The 16,343-nt window shown below is 46.2% G+C and overlaps 1 protein-coding gene across 1 annotated transcript in view; it reads right to left on the bottom strand.

Annotated features, from left to right (window-relative positions):
- BMP1 (bone morphogenetic protein 1) overlaps nt 1-16,343 on the bottom strand; it is a 569,977-nt gene that overhangs the window by 303,133 nt on the left and 250,501 nt on the right. Inside the window, exon 7 of the mRNA XM_078666375.1 lies at nt 14,418-14,542. Within this exon, the coding sequence (XP_078522501.1) occupies nt 14,418-14,542 (125 nt within the window). The remainder of the gene's footprint in view (nt 1-14,417; nt 14,543-16,343) is intronic.

Genomic DNA, 16,343 nt, shown 5'->3' with positions numbered 1-16,343 from the left:
GTGTTCTGCGGTGCGTGGCTGGCAGCACGTGTGGGACCGCCCCTTCCTTGGCCACGAAAGGAGCGAAACAAACCCGTTTGCTGGCGCTGGGTCGAGAGACCCAAGGACTTGGCCGTGACCCTGGAGTCCTTGAAGCGCTCAAGCGCGTTGTCCGCTTTGTCGCCAAACAGGCGACTGCCAGCGAACGGCATGTCCATCAAGGCATTTTGGACATCCGTCGAAAAATTGGCGGATCTCAGCCAGGCGTGGCGACGAATCGCCACCGTCGTGGACATCGCTCTGCCCAGCGAGTCGGTCGTATCAAGACCACACCTGATGGAATACCTCGCCGCGTCTCGGCCTTCAATCAGAGCCTGGCCGAGCTTGTCCGTACCTCCTGCGGGCATTGCGGCATCCACTCCGCGACCGTATCCCACAGAGAGTGGGTGTAGCGGCCCAAGAGGCATGCGGTGTTGCAAGACCGCAGTCCCAGACTCAGGGACGAGAAGACCTTTTTGCCATACTGGTCGTACCTCTTAGATTCCCGGTCGGGCGGGGCAGACGGGAACGCGGATTGGGAAGCTGAGGCCTGGATCACCAGACTCTCAGGGGTGGGATGGGTGGACAGGAACTTAGGGTCGTCCGAACACGGACGGTGGCGCCTGGCAACGTTCCTATCAACAGGCGAACCTGAAGCGGGCCTGGACCACGTGCCCAAAAGAACGTCCGTCAAGGCTTCATTGAACGGCAGCAGAGGCTCCTGTGGGCATGACTGCGGTTTGAAGACCTCGGTGAGGATGTTAGGCTTCACTTTTGCGACGGGGAGCTCAAGGCGCAAGGCCTTGGCAGCCCTCATCAGCACCACAGAATAAGCAGCCCCAGCCTCCGACGCCACAGTGGGAGGCGAGACAAAACCAGGGTTAGGAGATTCGTCCAGACCACTGGCATCACCCAAGTCACCTGTCCAGTCCACGTCGTACTGACACTTGCGTGACAGAGGGTCCTCAGACCCCTCCCAACCCTCTCCATAATCTTCATCATCACCATAGACTGACTCAACGATGTAGACCGGCTCCTCGGGGTCAATGGGCCCCATCGGCGCCGGACTCGGCGTCGGATGACGCCGGTCCGACTCCGCGTCCGGAGTTGGAGAGGGAATGGGGGTGGCGCCGCCCGGTGCCGGCGCCGGAGCCCCGACGCCGGCCGGAACCGGCGTCGGAGTCACGGCGCCGCGCGGAGGCGGCACCACGGGTTGCCCCGATGGAATCGGTGCCGGAGAGGCCGGTTGACCAGCCGGCGACGACCCTGAAGGGCCCAGCGGCGCCGGGGCAGGAGCCGTCGGCGGCGTCGGGGCCGGAGCACCCGACGGCGTCGGAGCAGGAGCACCCGAACCGCTCGGGCCCCCAGACGGGACCAACGGGCCCGCAGGCGCCGTAGGAGACAGCGCCCTCATGGCCATGAGGAACTCCTCTATCTCCTCGCGTGACGCGTCTTGCCCAGGGACCGACGGGTATGGAGCAGACGGCGTCGGCGACCCACGCGGGGCCGCGGGGGTGGGGCCACCCGAACCCCCGGCCGCATCGCGCGAGCGTCGGGGGAGTCGGGGGTACGATGACGACGCCCCGACTTCTTGTGTCGCTTACCTGAGGAACCGGAGGAATGGTGACGACTTCCGGAGCGCTCGTGGCGGCTCCGCGATCGTTCTCTCGACCGCTCCCTCGACCTCCGGCCGGACCGGGACCGCTCCCGACGCGGGGCCGACAGCCGGAGCTCGAGCAGCGTGCGGGACCGCTCCCGTCTAGCCTTACCCGTCAAGGCCCGGCAGTCGACGCAGGACTCCACGTCGTGGTCGGCGCCCAGGCACCGGAGGCAGAGTCGATGGTGGTCGGTGACCGACATCAGGCGGTCGCACCCGTCACAACATTTAAAACCGGGCATCCTACCGGCACCTGAAAGAGTTAGAGTTATCAAAAACTTTGGTCAAAAGACCGGAGTACTGCTCTTCGGATCTGCGCTAACTGGCGCGGAAAAAAGAAGAACTGACGTCAGCGCGCGGAGGCGGCGTCTATATACTCCAGCGACGTCATCACGGCGCACGACGCCGACGACGCGGAGCCGCAGGGGACGCCTGCAGACGACGCCTACCGACGCGCAGGGGTACTGCTACGCAAAAGTTTCCGGATCCAGACTGACGCCTGGGGATATTCTAAGGTAAGGAATCTAATACTAACCTGTTTCTTTCAGATAACATACGTATTGAACTCGGGCTTGTGTCAACTGCAGAAAACCGTACACTTTCAACATGAGAGCATGTATAAGTAATAGTGTGGACACGTGATAGAGATTAGAATAGATTATGGCAATACACTTTATGGAGGTTTCAAATACAACAGCTTCAGTCTGTCCAAGATTCAGCAGTTTACCTCATTTTTGCACTGAAGGAGGGGCAAATCCTGCCAGATGAAACCAAAAGAGTTCTATCAGTAGACTAGCTCAGTCAAGGAATTAAAGACAGTCATGGGCCAAAGGCAGCAGGGTTCAGATTGATCAACAAGATAGGAGCAATCGGGTGGCACAGGCATCCCACAAAGGGGGCACAGTCTGCTATGTGCTGCCTGGGTCTCCAAGTAGGCACTGACGACTCTGCTGCTGCATGTGGAATAGCAGGTGCCCCCGGCATAGAATAAATATACCTGAAGCAAGATTTCCTCAACCACATGGTTGGACAGTCTAGAATAGAAGTAGCCAACCTTTTCTAAAGTGAGAGCTACTTGTGATCAATGAAAAGTATCCTGAGCTACACCCTTATATGGATTAGATAAGGGTACATAAAGGGCAAGCAACTTAACCATTACTCTTTTAGAGCATTCCTTGTTCTGGTGCAGTGGGCACAGAACACCAATGCCACATGAGCTGTATAGGGAAAGTGTACTTGTGGCATCCCCAAAAAAACAGTTTTGCCCCTTTGTTCTTACTTGTGAACCGCTACTTAGAGGTGAGTTTTTCACTGGGTTTGTAGTCTCTCTCTAGTAATACATTGGATGACACTGCTCTGATTATATAAGTGAAGACCAAAAAGAAACCACTCATCTAGCTAATTGCTCTGAAGTCTGTTGGTTGCTGATCACAAACAGGCCCAACCTTAAGGACTGTGGGTTTGTGTCAAAAGAACAAACTTATTTTCAGTCATTGTCTGAAGGGGACATTCCCGGCTGAAGCACTTCCATCAAGACATTAGTCTTGACTGCCACAGAAGGCAAGCTAAGGTCCAGGACCTCAGCTGCCCCCCCCACCATTGCCAAACAATCTCCCTCCTCCATAGCATTGGTTGGGAGAAACAGCATGCCAGTATCTTGAGAAGTATCCAGTCCACTGGCTTCCCCCACATCCTCAGCCAAGTCCAGTTGTTCCTCATAAGGTTGGTGTTTTTTAGGGTCCAGTGACCCCTCACAATCCTCTTTGAATCCTAAGCCCTAAGAATAGGGTCAGACTTTAGCCTGGAAGGCATGGTTCCGATCGGCGCCGGACGACACCCCTCTGGCTCCATGTTGGAGGATGAGAATGGGGACGGTGCCGCCTGAGGGGGCTGGCGGCACCTGGAGCTCAACCTCGAGATAGGTTCCGAGGAAGGTCGAGGTGGCACGCCGGTGCCGATCAGGATCTTTCTGTCCATCCTTGGGGCGTGACTGGTGCCGGGGCAGGAGCTGCCAGCGTGGACCCAGTAGGGGCCCCTCCACAACCCGCAGAGCATGAAGGTATGTTAGAGGGAACGGGCCGCCCATAGATGCGGTGAATGGCCTCATAAAATTGACTCAATTGGCCAGCGGCCGCTTTGGCTCCTGGAAAGTCGGAGAGGCGCGGAGGTGACCCAGACGCTGCTCAACTGCAGAGCAAGGCCTCAAGAGGAAACACTCTTTTTTCTCATTGGCCACGAACGAGGCAAAGTCGAAGCACGCTTTGTCTTTTCTTCTTTTTGTGAGATTTGGACTTACCCAAATGGCTCGACGACTTCAAATGAGACGACAACCTCGGGCTCCGCGACTACTCCTGTAAATTTCCTCTCAACCAGGCCCATGAACGTTGTGGCATCGTACGTCGAGCTGCCATCAGCTTGAGGGATTGCTCCCTCAAGGCCTTCCGGTGCATGGCACAGCAGCCAGGGAAGGCCTGTGGGTCACGGTACAGCTCAAGGCACCAAAGATATACAAGGTGAGGGTCCACCACCAACATCTGTCAGTGACAGGCGCTGCAGGGCTTGATGATGGCCTTCCTCAAAGACATCCCTGCTACACCAGGTGGTAAAACTCAAAAAAGACTTCAACAAAACATCAAAAAAACCTAGCCAAAAAGTGACTAAAGAATAGCTCTTCCAGGATCTGTGCTGGTTGGTACGGAAAGAAAATAACGGACGTCAGCGCGCCTGGGTGGCACCTATACAGGCACAGCAAACATCACTTCTGGTGAGGATGACGCCATGCAGAGCCGAACGACACCACCTACTGGCACGCAGAGAACTGCTCACAAACAAATTTCTTGATCCAATCTGATGCCTGGAGATTATTCTAAGATAAGGAATCTGTGGCTAGAAGTCTCTATCAGATCCAGAACCCAAAACTCATGAGGACCATCTTTGCCTTGAGTTAATCATGGTCGAGACTCTTGCTCCATCTTTGGAAAAATCACTTTCCTGGAATAGGTCACAGTTACTTCCTCCAAGACAGGCTCAAGATTGTGAGTTGTCACATGTCCAACCAAGCTCACATAAAACACTTCTCACAAGGCTTGGGATGCCAAAGTACCATGAAACAAGCCTTTCTCAGAGGGACAGTCACACAGAACTCCCTCCACCATCAGTAGAGTGTTTTCTAGAACCCCTTAACAGAGTTCCGTGGATCAGTAAGCAATCTCCCGATTCATCCCAAGTCACTTGGAACAGACATTGATTGGGCAGAGCATAAGGAACCTCAACAGTGCCATTGCTGAGCATGACCTTTACACACCAAGAAAGCCTCTTAACCCCTTCGCTGCTGCCATCGGCCGTTGGACGTCGCGCGAGCTACCTCCCTGGTGATGCGCACGTCCAACGGCCGACGCGGCCGCACCCGTTTCTTCGAACGTTCAGCACTGGCAGCAGCAAACGGGTTAAAGGTTAGACCATGGATTCCAGGTTTTGAAAGAGAACTAGATCCTTAATTGACAGGTAACATTATAAAATGGCTGACACAGGCTTGGCATATATGGTAGAGTGTGTGCAAGTGGTTCAGGGGTTGCTACACTGCCCCCTTCCTTGAAAAAGCCACCATGTAAGACATGTACATTAACATTGGAGGACACAGGCTTTGGTCATGAACAGATTTAAAAGTAGGGTAAAGATTCCGTGATCCTAAACTCTTCTCTTGCAGCCAGGCAAAATTAGTGCTGCCCCTGACTCATTAACCTATTGACTGAAGACAGGCAAGCTTTCTGCTAACTCATAATCCTTCCTTGAAGCCCAAGATTTTTGCTGCTGTTGCAAAGCTTCCACTAAACCCACTGCCACAAGTCACTTCCCAGCCTACTGTGCAGCTTGACATAATTGTTGCTAACCCTTTTCTTGGAGCATATCCTTCTGCACCGGACAACGACTCTTTCCCTGTAGCCCAAAAGGCTTGCTGTTCCATTTGACTTCTAAACTTTATCCTGCAGCCACTCCACTGCTGCCCCATTGTCCTCCACTGTGGTTTGTCACAGAACTTGCACGTTTCCAGAATCTATGTGTTAAAAGCTCATCTAACCCATGATTTTTCTTTGGATTCTGGCACGTGTATTTTACAAAACCATGACTACAAGTAACTCAATTGAAAGTACAAGTATTGGCAACGCAAACAGGTCTGGCTCATAAATGGAAGGGTCCCTTTAATCATTGATGAGTTCAAGCACTAATTAAGTCATCGCAAATGCACTCTATGACCCATCCTCGCACTCATGCATCCATTCATCCTCCTAGTGAATTATTTTTGCATTCCCCACTGACACGACCACAACAAAGCAGACACACAAACTCAAGAACAATACAAGATCAAATGAAACATACCAGTATGTGGCTGTCTTGCAATGGTATTGCACAAAGTGTATAATTGTTTTAAAGATCCAGCCTGGCTGCCAAATTTAGAAATAAACTGTTGGCCATCTAATAATGGAATGTTGGTGGTGTGATCCTCCTAGAACGTCATGATCCATATGACTATCTTCATGTTTTATTTCTTATTAGATTGGCTACTGCACCGACGGATATCACACCCTTCTGGTGCAACAAGCTGGTAAAACTAGGTTAATACACCACATTACCACTGACTTGAGTGTAGATGCATCATTTTATTTAGGTCCTGAAGAATTACCGCCAGATCCATCCGACTAAATAGGCAAGAAACATGTCGATCAAAGTAATTTAAGTGCAACTCTCTGCAACATCGCTGTTGTAGTCGCCACACCGATTTTATTCAAAGTGGGAGGCAGGATCATTAAAATTAGTCATCCTGATCCTCCCATTTCCCAGTTTTAACACACATGGTCTACTAGCACCGGATCCTCTGCCCTTCTACACTTTTAGGGCCCCTCACATGCACTGAACCATGCATCAAGGAATAAAAGATCTCCGCCAAAGAGCCCCTACATAGGGTGCCCGTTGGGTATTGCAGCGCCGACCCGACTAGGAGCATGCCCTATGATGAAACACCAGCTGAATAAATAAGTTTTGGTGTTTCAAATTCGAGCCCTGGCACCTCTCTTTTCTCTTTACTAATGTTATTGTCCAGCCAGGACCCGTAGGACAAAACCCCCCTATTTATATAAGTATAAAGAGCAGGCAGAAGCCTGCGTGGGTTTTTGACAAAAAAGTCAGAACATTTTTCTGAATAATACCCACAACAGGTTATAGAACATAACTTGTTGTAACATGTCAGAGGAGGAAACCTTGTCCTTTTCTGAGGCACATATCAAAAATTTAATTTCAGGACCATCTCCTTTCTCCGCCATAAAACTTAGCACAAATGCTCAACAACAAAACGAAAGTGATAAACTGCTAAGATTACACAAAAAACATACCCGCACGGAACTGCACGGGCATTTTTTATTTGAACACCTCAAGGCAGGCACCATCCCTTGGGGTCTTCAAGTCAAAAACGTACCGGTGGTGTTCACAGAGGACCCTCTATATAAAAAGGGCTTCAGCTATATCGCGACAAAATGTAGTAGAGACCTCATGGTCCATACAGTAGAAACAGCGAAGAGAATTTGTGAGAAAGAACAGGAAGAGATAGAGGCATTGATCAAAGCAATAGAGGACAATCACACTGTAGACGAAGTCAAGGCTTTACTCGAGAAAATCAACAAAGAAATTGCCACATTTAGAGACAACACCATTAACTTTAGGTCCAACAAATTCGATAAAGACGTCAAGGCCTTCAAAATAGAATCAGTCTACCCATACCTTAAAGAGGACTATTACACCCAAACGGAATCCCGACGAGCGCTCTCACAGTACCAGGGGAGGTCCAAGAACAGGTTCACAACTTTTTCTGAGAGTTCATCCTCCGAATCAGCCAACGACTCAGACCCCAGAGAGGGATCGTCCAAAAGAAGTCCTTTTTTAGAGAAGGGCGAAGGAAGGGGAAGAGTAAGATTCAAACCGCAGCCCCAACCATGGGAAATGCGAACACGAAGAACCCAGTACAAAACATAAACCTGACCTCAATAGTAAATATTTCCAACAAACAACTAACGGTACATGAAAAATCTGTATTGGAACTAGGACTCAAATTCGTGCCATCAGCACACACTGACCTTACTAATTTAAAGATTGAGGCCTTGGAGTTTTGTCGAAAACTAAGACTAAAGGCATTCTTTTATCACAGAGAAGACAATAGAGTCATTGAACCCTCTAATCTATCCAACAAATCTACATTCGTGCCCCCATCATATACAATCCCCAAGGAAATAATAGCCTTTGAGCAAGCCGTTCTATCCTCCATCACACAATTAAGTAAACAAAAAATGTTCCTCAAGAGGAACATTAGCAGGGACCAACATATGGCTCTAAATAACTTATGTAAAGACGATTCGATAGTGTTAAAACCCGCCGACAAAGGGGGTGCACTTGTGGTCTGGGACAGACAGAAATATATTGCAGAGGCTAATAGCCAGATTCAAAACACTGAATGGTATAGAGAAGTCAAGGAGGATCCAACTCCACAAATTAAAGCTGAGATCCAGAACAAAATAGTGGAGGGCCGAGACATGGGGATACTAGGAACGAAAGAGTTCCAATACTTCGACAAAAAGAGCCCACGTATCCCAGTGATTTATTTTCTTCCGAAAATTCACAAAAGCTTGACTGAACCTCCCGGGAGACCCATTGTCTCCGGGTGCGATTCATTATTGGAACCGCTGGCGAAGTACGTGGATGTATTCCTAAAACCTTTTCTACCCGAAGTAAAATCATATTTGAAAGACACAAGGGACTTTATCAATAAGATAGAAGGGACCCCATTTGATGGGGATCAAGAAATGATGGTATCCTTTGATGTCACCAGCCTATACACTCAAATACCCCAGCAGGAGGGACTTGAAGCAATGGAGTATTACCTTGAGACACGACCCAGACCACATAGAGTCCCCACAAACTTTATTATCGACTTGGCGAGAATAGCACTCAAAAGGAATTACTTCCGGTTCTTGGACACGTTCTACGTGCAGGTGAAGGGCACCGCCATGGGGTGTCCTTATGCCCCAGAAATGGCGGTGCTTTTCATGGCCCTGTACGAGGAGCGTTACATCTACCGGAACAACCCCTTTCTACAGAACATCACCAATTGGTATCGTTTCATTGATGATATCTGGTGCCAATGGAAAGGGTCTGAAGAAATGCTTGCCCAATTCCATCAGTGGTTAAACACCAGACATCCGGATATAAAATTCACAGTAACATCTAGTAAAACATCTTTGACTTTCCTTGATGTAGTGGTTTTTCCCTGTGAAAACAAATTGACAACTACCTTGCATCGTAAAGAGACTGATAAGAACACGATCTTGCATTATGCAAGTTACCATCCCAAAAGCCTAAAATCCAACTTGCCGTACGGACAAATGTTGAGAATCCGCAGGAATTGTTCTAGGAAGGAAGATTTTTTGATCCACTCTAAAATACTAAGTGACCAATTGCAACAGAGAGGCTATCCTCATAAACTTTTGAAACATGCCACCACACGGGCATGGAACACACCAAGGGAGGAGTTATTGAACTCTATGAAAGAAACCAAACCCCTCGAAAGGCCGATATGTGTCACCACGTTCGGGCCCTATACGAACAAGTTGAAATCAATTATTCGAAGAAATTGGCATCTAATCAAGAATTCAGAAGTCCCAATGGAGGAGCCATTGTTTGCCCTAAAAAAGAACAGAAGTATTGCGCAACATATAGTCAGAGCCGACCTGGGCATCAGTCAAGCAAAAACCGATTTACGTACGCTATGGAGACTACCTCCTGTAACAGGCCACCATAAATGTGGTTCGTGTGTCTCTTGCCCCAATACAATGGAAGGTGAAGAATTCCTATTCAATAATATAAAATGGATACACAAAGGATTCTCAAACTGCAAAACGACCAACGTCATATACGCAGTTATGTGCCCTTGTCCCAAGTTGTACATAGGGAAAACCACACAGAGAGCTAATCAACGAATAGCTCAACACAGATCAAGAATCAAAAACAAAGTGCTGTCCGCACCCATGGTCCAGCACTTTGTTGAACTAAATCATAATGAGACAGATTTTAAATGGACAATCCTGCAAGCCATGAAAATCCCCCCAAGAGGAGGAAACATCGATGCCATGTTACTTCAAAAAGAAGCATATCTAATTTTAAAGTATAATTGTGTGATGGATGGCCTGAACGAAATGTCCGAACTACAAAGGTCCAATTACTGAGCCCTCTGTGAACCCCACCTTCCAAATCATACACTTTGAGAAAATCAGAACTAGAGCACTGCACTTATAATAATGACCACCTTCAGAAATCTTTCCTTCTTTAAAAAAACATGCGGAAAATCCGTCAAAACTACATATCCCACAATGCTTAGCAGCATATGTAAATGGGAAACCGCACCTCGCCGAGCGTGGTAATCCGCCAAGGAGATTAACAAACGGAGTGAGATTTACGCGGCGTGCAGACCCCAACTTGCGGCGCCTAAAGATACTAATCAGGGTAAGCTTCTCTTCGGTCACCGAACCGAAGCTCTAAACTTAAAGAAATGTGACCGCAGAGTAATGGCAACCATTGTTGTGCCCCCCCCTCCCTCCTTTCTTTTAGAAACTTGAATTATCGTCGAGTGGTAATAGCGCAACCAGGCAGAAACATAGCAACGCTTGGGTCTTCCACCGCTATACGCACAAGTAAGCAGAACAGAGAATGCACGCATACACAATCACACAGCATTTCCGAACATGAATTGATATTTAATTTCTGACTTACAGACAAACAAGCACCGCGGAACGCGCAGCTAAATTTTTAAACATGGTGATAATGACGTAGTGAAGGACCACACGAACAGACATAAAAGTAAGTGTCAGTGCTCTATAAATGTAGTGAAGGTAACAAGTGAAGATAGAAGCCCAAAAATGTACAACTTTTGCCTACCCTCACTTTTTCTAGGTAGTGGTGAAAAATTTAAGTTTTACTTGATGCCCCGCTCAGAAAAACATCGCCCAAGAATAATGCGAAACCAGGTAAAATCAATGTAAAGGCTTCGCCTGTTCATATAATAGATGATATAGATTTAGAGAGAAGGAGATACTAAATGTCCCTTAAATCTTACACCACAGGTACACAGCCCAGCCCTGATGAAGAACCCCATTGATTAGAGAGAAGGGTTTGGAAACGCGTCGGCTATCTGGCTGTCTAAAAGAGACGCATAAATAAAATAGGGCAATGTATTTACAATCAAATGTACCCGAATGAACCTAGGTGTACATGATTCGCCGTTCTTTATTTTATGTACCAAAAAGTTTTGTATGTAAATATTGATGAAGAATTTTTTCTGCTTTGTTTTGTTTTTGATTATAATGAAAGTATTGTAATGGATGTAAAAATGTGTTTAAACTGTTTCCACAGTTTAAGGAATGTTTTCTCACTCTGAAAATTGTATAAGATTGAGCATATTTTGAATACGGTAACAGATGACAAATACACAGCCTCCTGAATCGTTGAAAGGAAGGTTCACACCAGCTGAATAAATAAGTTTTGGTGTTTCAAATTCGAGCCCTGGCACCTCTCTTTTCTCTTTACTATGATGAAGCATGACACCCAGCGGGCTAGGTGTGCGAGGGCCCTCATTCCGAAAGGAAGGATTCCCCATCCTTCCTCTCATTAGCTACTATTGGATCCCGCCCCACACTTATCCACCTTTAATCCCCTTAGGAACTGCATACACTAAGGACAATACCAAACCTGTGATGTTCATCTGGTTTAGAAGTAGTGGCCGAGAGGGTTGTGGTGCACTGCAAATAAAATGCCTGGCGAGCAAGCAGACCGTTATCACCACCTACAAAGCAGCAGAATGCTCTTCTAAATTAAACTAAAAAGAGAAGGGAAAATATGAAAGATGGTCCGTCAAAGGAGAAATTGGAAAACTAAAAGGCCAGCTCACCATCCCTGACACTAAAGTGCAATTATTTTCAGGGCAGATGTGCATATCTAATCTATTAAAATGCTGTCATTCACAGAGCAATAGGAGTAACAGCTGTAGTAGGCTGGCCCACGACTGCATGCTGTAAGGTGCAATAAACAACAAGGTGATGGACAGAAAGTTTGCATTTATCTCAGCCAACGGTGATCACTCAGGCTGCATTCCAGGAGATTGCTTTTCATCACCATTCTACCCTAGGCAGAGGCCTGCCTTCTGCAAATGATTACAGACACTGCTCCCCATGGGAACAGGCACACTGTCTGCTATCCTGGGTGGAAGCAGAAGTGAATGACATTCAAACAGACCAGTGATATAAAGGGGCTGACCAAAAGTCCCTCAGAGAGAGCGAGAGAGAGAAGAAGGAGAGAGCGAGAGCGAGACAGAGAGACAGAGAGACAGAGAGACAGAGAGACAGAGAGACAGAGTTTTAATGATGGCAGGGTTTGACATGGTGCAGTAACAATTCATCCTTAATACCTTATCGGCTTTCAAATATGCGTCGCATAACAAATAAAGCAGGCCTACAGCCTTTGTTGTAACTTTTCTTAACAATGCAGACCAATGGCATCTGAAATAGCTTTTGCAAATGTACCAATCATCCATATAGTGCTTGTCATCTAACCAACTCATACGTAACATATTGAGCTTAAGCTTTCCCACAGGCAACTATCAGAAATAGCATAATAAAATTACAAATATGTACAAAAGGATTTTTGTCCAAACAATATAAAATCCCTGCTAAGAGGACCTAATAAGAAATGCCGCAGTGCAAATCTTCTATCCCCACAGTTAGTTGATGTGGCACCAACATGGGAACCTTGCCTACTATGGTAATCTGTGACATTCCATGTAACAAAATACCTCACCAAAGGCACTACGACAGTGTGTTACTGGTCCACACTTAAAGGCCGATTTCCTTTAAAACATGATTTTCGCAATATGTAAGTGAACCTACTGGCTTTGTCACTCCTATTCTTACTTAAGAGATCAAACCTGTGAAATCTGACATTTTTCAGAATTAATCAAAAATACCCATATGTTTTACTAATGGCTTCACTCCCTAACCAACAAAGGCACTCTGAAGTGTGCATAAATTGATAACTATCATGCATACAATTATAAAATGACATGTACAAAATGTTACTTTTTAAAACAGTATACAATCGCATCTTAAAAATGCCTAACAAGGTCTATTGCAGTGAAAATATTCTACCCACGGGGTTCGTCAGAAGGGGGGGGCAATAAAAACATTTGGCAACTCCATTATTCTACAAGATGTCATATCAAAATACCCATCTACAGCCTTTAACACAGTGTGATAACACCCCACTGTTAATGGCTTTAAGAAATGCTTTTCGCCGTAAATAAGCCAGGACTACTGTCATGCCATACATTTCCATAATAAACAGCGCAAACCTACAGCGTTCGGCATAACTTTTACCAGTGAATCTATAGGTCCACAACATTAATCATCGGATTTTCACCACAACAGACTCAGACGTACTGAATTGAGCACAGGTTTTCCCATAAGGCAACCATCAGGCAGACAGTCACAGAATTGCAAACATATACACATTTACATTTGGAAAAGCAAAATACTATTTCTCCTCAGAAGGCCTAACCAGGATTATCACAATGCAAATCTTCAATCCCCATTGTTGGTCAGACCAGATAACCAACACCCACACTCTTGCCTTCTACGGTAATATGAGATTTCATGCAACAAAATATCTCTAAGCAGGTTTAATAACAGAGCAATAACAATCCATCCTTAAATGTCTGTTGACTTTAATATGTGCTTTTCGCAATAAATGCATCTGACCTACTGCCTTTATTGTAAATTCTCATAATAAACAGATCAGCCTAAAGCCTTGATAATTGACTTGACCCCAATGACCAACACAGTCCTATTGTATTGAGCATAAGCTTTACAAGTCAAAAAGAGCAATAGAAGCTCTTTTTTTCAATGGTAGCATACACCTTTTGCCAAACAAATGCTGCACTTAAGTGAAAGAGGTGGGCAGAGCATAGGCCCCTCTCTCTATAGTACTTCTGAAACCTCTGTTAATCACATATGGTCTGGCGACATCTGCACTGTTAAATCAGACCTAATAAACTGGACTAGATGAGTTAGTTACTCATGCATGCAGCTGGGAATCTTGAGAGGTCACCTCAACTTCTGCCCCTAAACCCTTCTGGAAGCAGTCAGCCCAGTTACCGATCCTTCTTAACAATCATGTCACAGTCAGGCCTAAATGCCACTTTTTATCCCTTAATCTGCAGTCCATCCCTCTTGCTGTTGTCTCACTTGCAAGTATGGACCACTATACTCTATACACTATACTATACTCCACTATACAGCTCAGTCCCTTTGCTTCAATCTTATTCCTTCCATCACTGCCTCGGAGCATGAAGCTCTTTTCTTCACCCGGGTCTTCTAACTGCTGCATGTCACATACCCCTTTTAGTATAGTCCAGTCCACTTGCTGCTGCTGCATATTATCCCTATCCTTCTATACCAGTTCTTTCCTGCAGTTTGGCTGTCAACTGCACTGCTGTAATTGGCCACCCTTTTCCAGTTTACTCATCTTGCCCCCTTATCCTCTTCATACAGCTAGGCTCACTTACATCTGACCTCCAACTCTTCTTCAACAGACCCCCCCCACCCAATGCCGAAACATCCCTGATTTCCTTCGACTCAAAGAGGCAGCTCCTCACCTGGACATTTGTAGAGCTTCCGAGCCTGGGCGATGTCTCCTTTGCTGAGTCGTGTGCGCTGGCCAATGGGGGGCCGCACCCCATTCACATCATACTTGGGCAGAATAGTGTCCAGGAAAAGACCCCTGAAAAAGATTAAAAAATAGAGAGATGTTACTGGACACAGCATAACAGATGACAGCCTAAAGAGGGGAGTTTAACTGAGTACTAACTATGTACAGGGAATGACCGAACTTGTACAAGCATAAAATGAAGACATCCAAACTGGTACTAGTAATATGATGCATTTGACTTTGGCCCTAAGGAGCGGGGCTCAGGCAAAACACATTGCAGCATATGAACCGCAGTTCTGAATGCAGCAAAAGCCCCATAATCAGTCACAAAGTGAGAGTGCCCCACAGATGCAAAGGCAGAAGCACTATCTTAAAACAAATTAACCAAGAATCTAAACAGATAAAGCTGAAAGAAATACAAAGACACAATCGAAGGACCCAGCACAAACTGCCCAGCAGGGCAGTAAGAAAGCGTTTGTAGGACAATTTTCAACTGAACCATGTCAGGATAAAATTCTGAGGCAGCAAACTTTGCTGAAGATCCACCAGTTGCCCAGATCCAGGCACCGGTAATACACCAAGGGGCATCACAACAAGGGGGGTTGCCAATGTAAGCCTCCAAGACAGCTCTGCCATCCTTCAATGAGCTAGTCGACCCTAGCCCGAGTTGGAAAATTTGGCTAGGCCTGCCTCAACAATTACTTTCGAGCCACAAGGGAGGCAGACAACACAGAAAAGAGGTCACTACCGCTTCACTTTGCTGGGAAGGAATTATATAAGCATTATAAAAATCTCCTGAAGACGGGCTGATCGCGATTACAATGCAATAGTAGCAGCACGGACTGCATTTTTGACCCACAGCTCAATCTAGGCTATAAGTGCTTCAAACTGCAACAGGCTCAGATGCATGGATGATGACTAGCCAAAGTAAGAGGTCCTGATCTTACGAGATCCGAGAATACGACTGGAAGATATACTTGTCCTAACCTATCCCATGAACTAGCGAACAGTAAGGTGGAAGAAATGGAGATTGTTCTAGTGAAAGGGACCATACCCCTGAGAGCATCATGAGTGATACGACTCCAGGAAGAAGCTGTTGACACCATACAAAAAAAACCTCCACGGCCTCAGCCAGCAAACACACAATGTTGAGCAAATGCCAGCACTGTGAACTAGATGTCCACACAGTTGACAAGTGCTTCACTCAGGGAAAAACATTATCCAAATATGTGTAAGGTCAACCAATTGGCTATGGTGTGTTGGGGAGACGGACAGGTCGAAAAACCCACGGGTGCCAACACGTCACTATAGTATTACTTAGAGAAAGGGTCGGAAACCCAATAAACCCTTGCGATCTTGGGTCAGTGTAAATAATCAAGAATGGAGTACCAGCAAGGGAATTCGTTTAAGTCAATTGTTTATCAAAATAATAATTCTGTGTTAAAACTAATCACAGAAAATGTAAGGAATCAATCACGTATTGAAATCATTAAATTGGGGAATGTTAATATTTAAAACATTCAATCAAATAATTTGAGAAACTGCTCTACATAGTAGAGAAAGACACGGAGGAGTTATTCTTTTGAAAAAAATATTTTTATATACAGATTATTTAATCAATCATAAGGGTACAAATCAACAATGAAAGTTGAAATACAGTGCTATACAAATGAAAAAAGGAAAAGTGAAAACAACAACCTGTACTTCATTTGCAACACAGTCCAATCATGTATCAATAAAAAGATGACATCTATTTAAATACAATAAAAAATAATCTATGAAGGTTTAATCATAAGCAAAGAAAAGGACTGAGTAGTCGACGTTTCAGTCTCCGATGGAACTGATCCTTAAGACCTTCTTCAGGACAATACAG

This window comes from Lissotriton helveticus, chromosome 11, assembly GCF_964261635.1.
Source record: "Lissotriton helveticus chromosome 11, aLisHel1.1, whole genome shotgun sequence".
NCBI lineage: Eukaryota > Metazoa > Chordata > Amphibia > Caudata > Salamandridae > Lissotriton > Lissotriton helveticus.
This window is presented reverse-complemented; position numbering and strand designations above follow the sequence as displayed.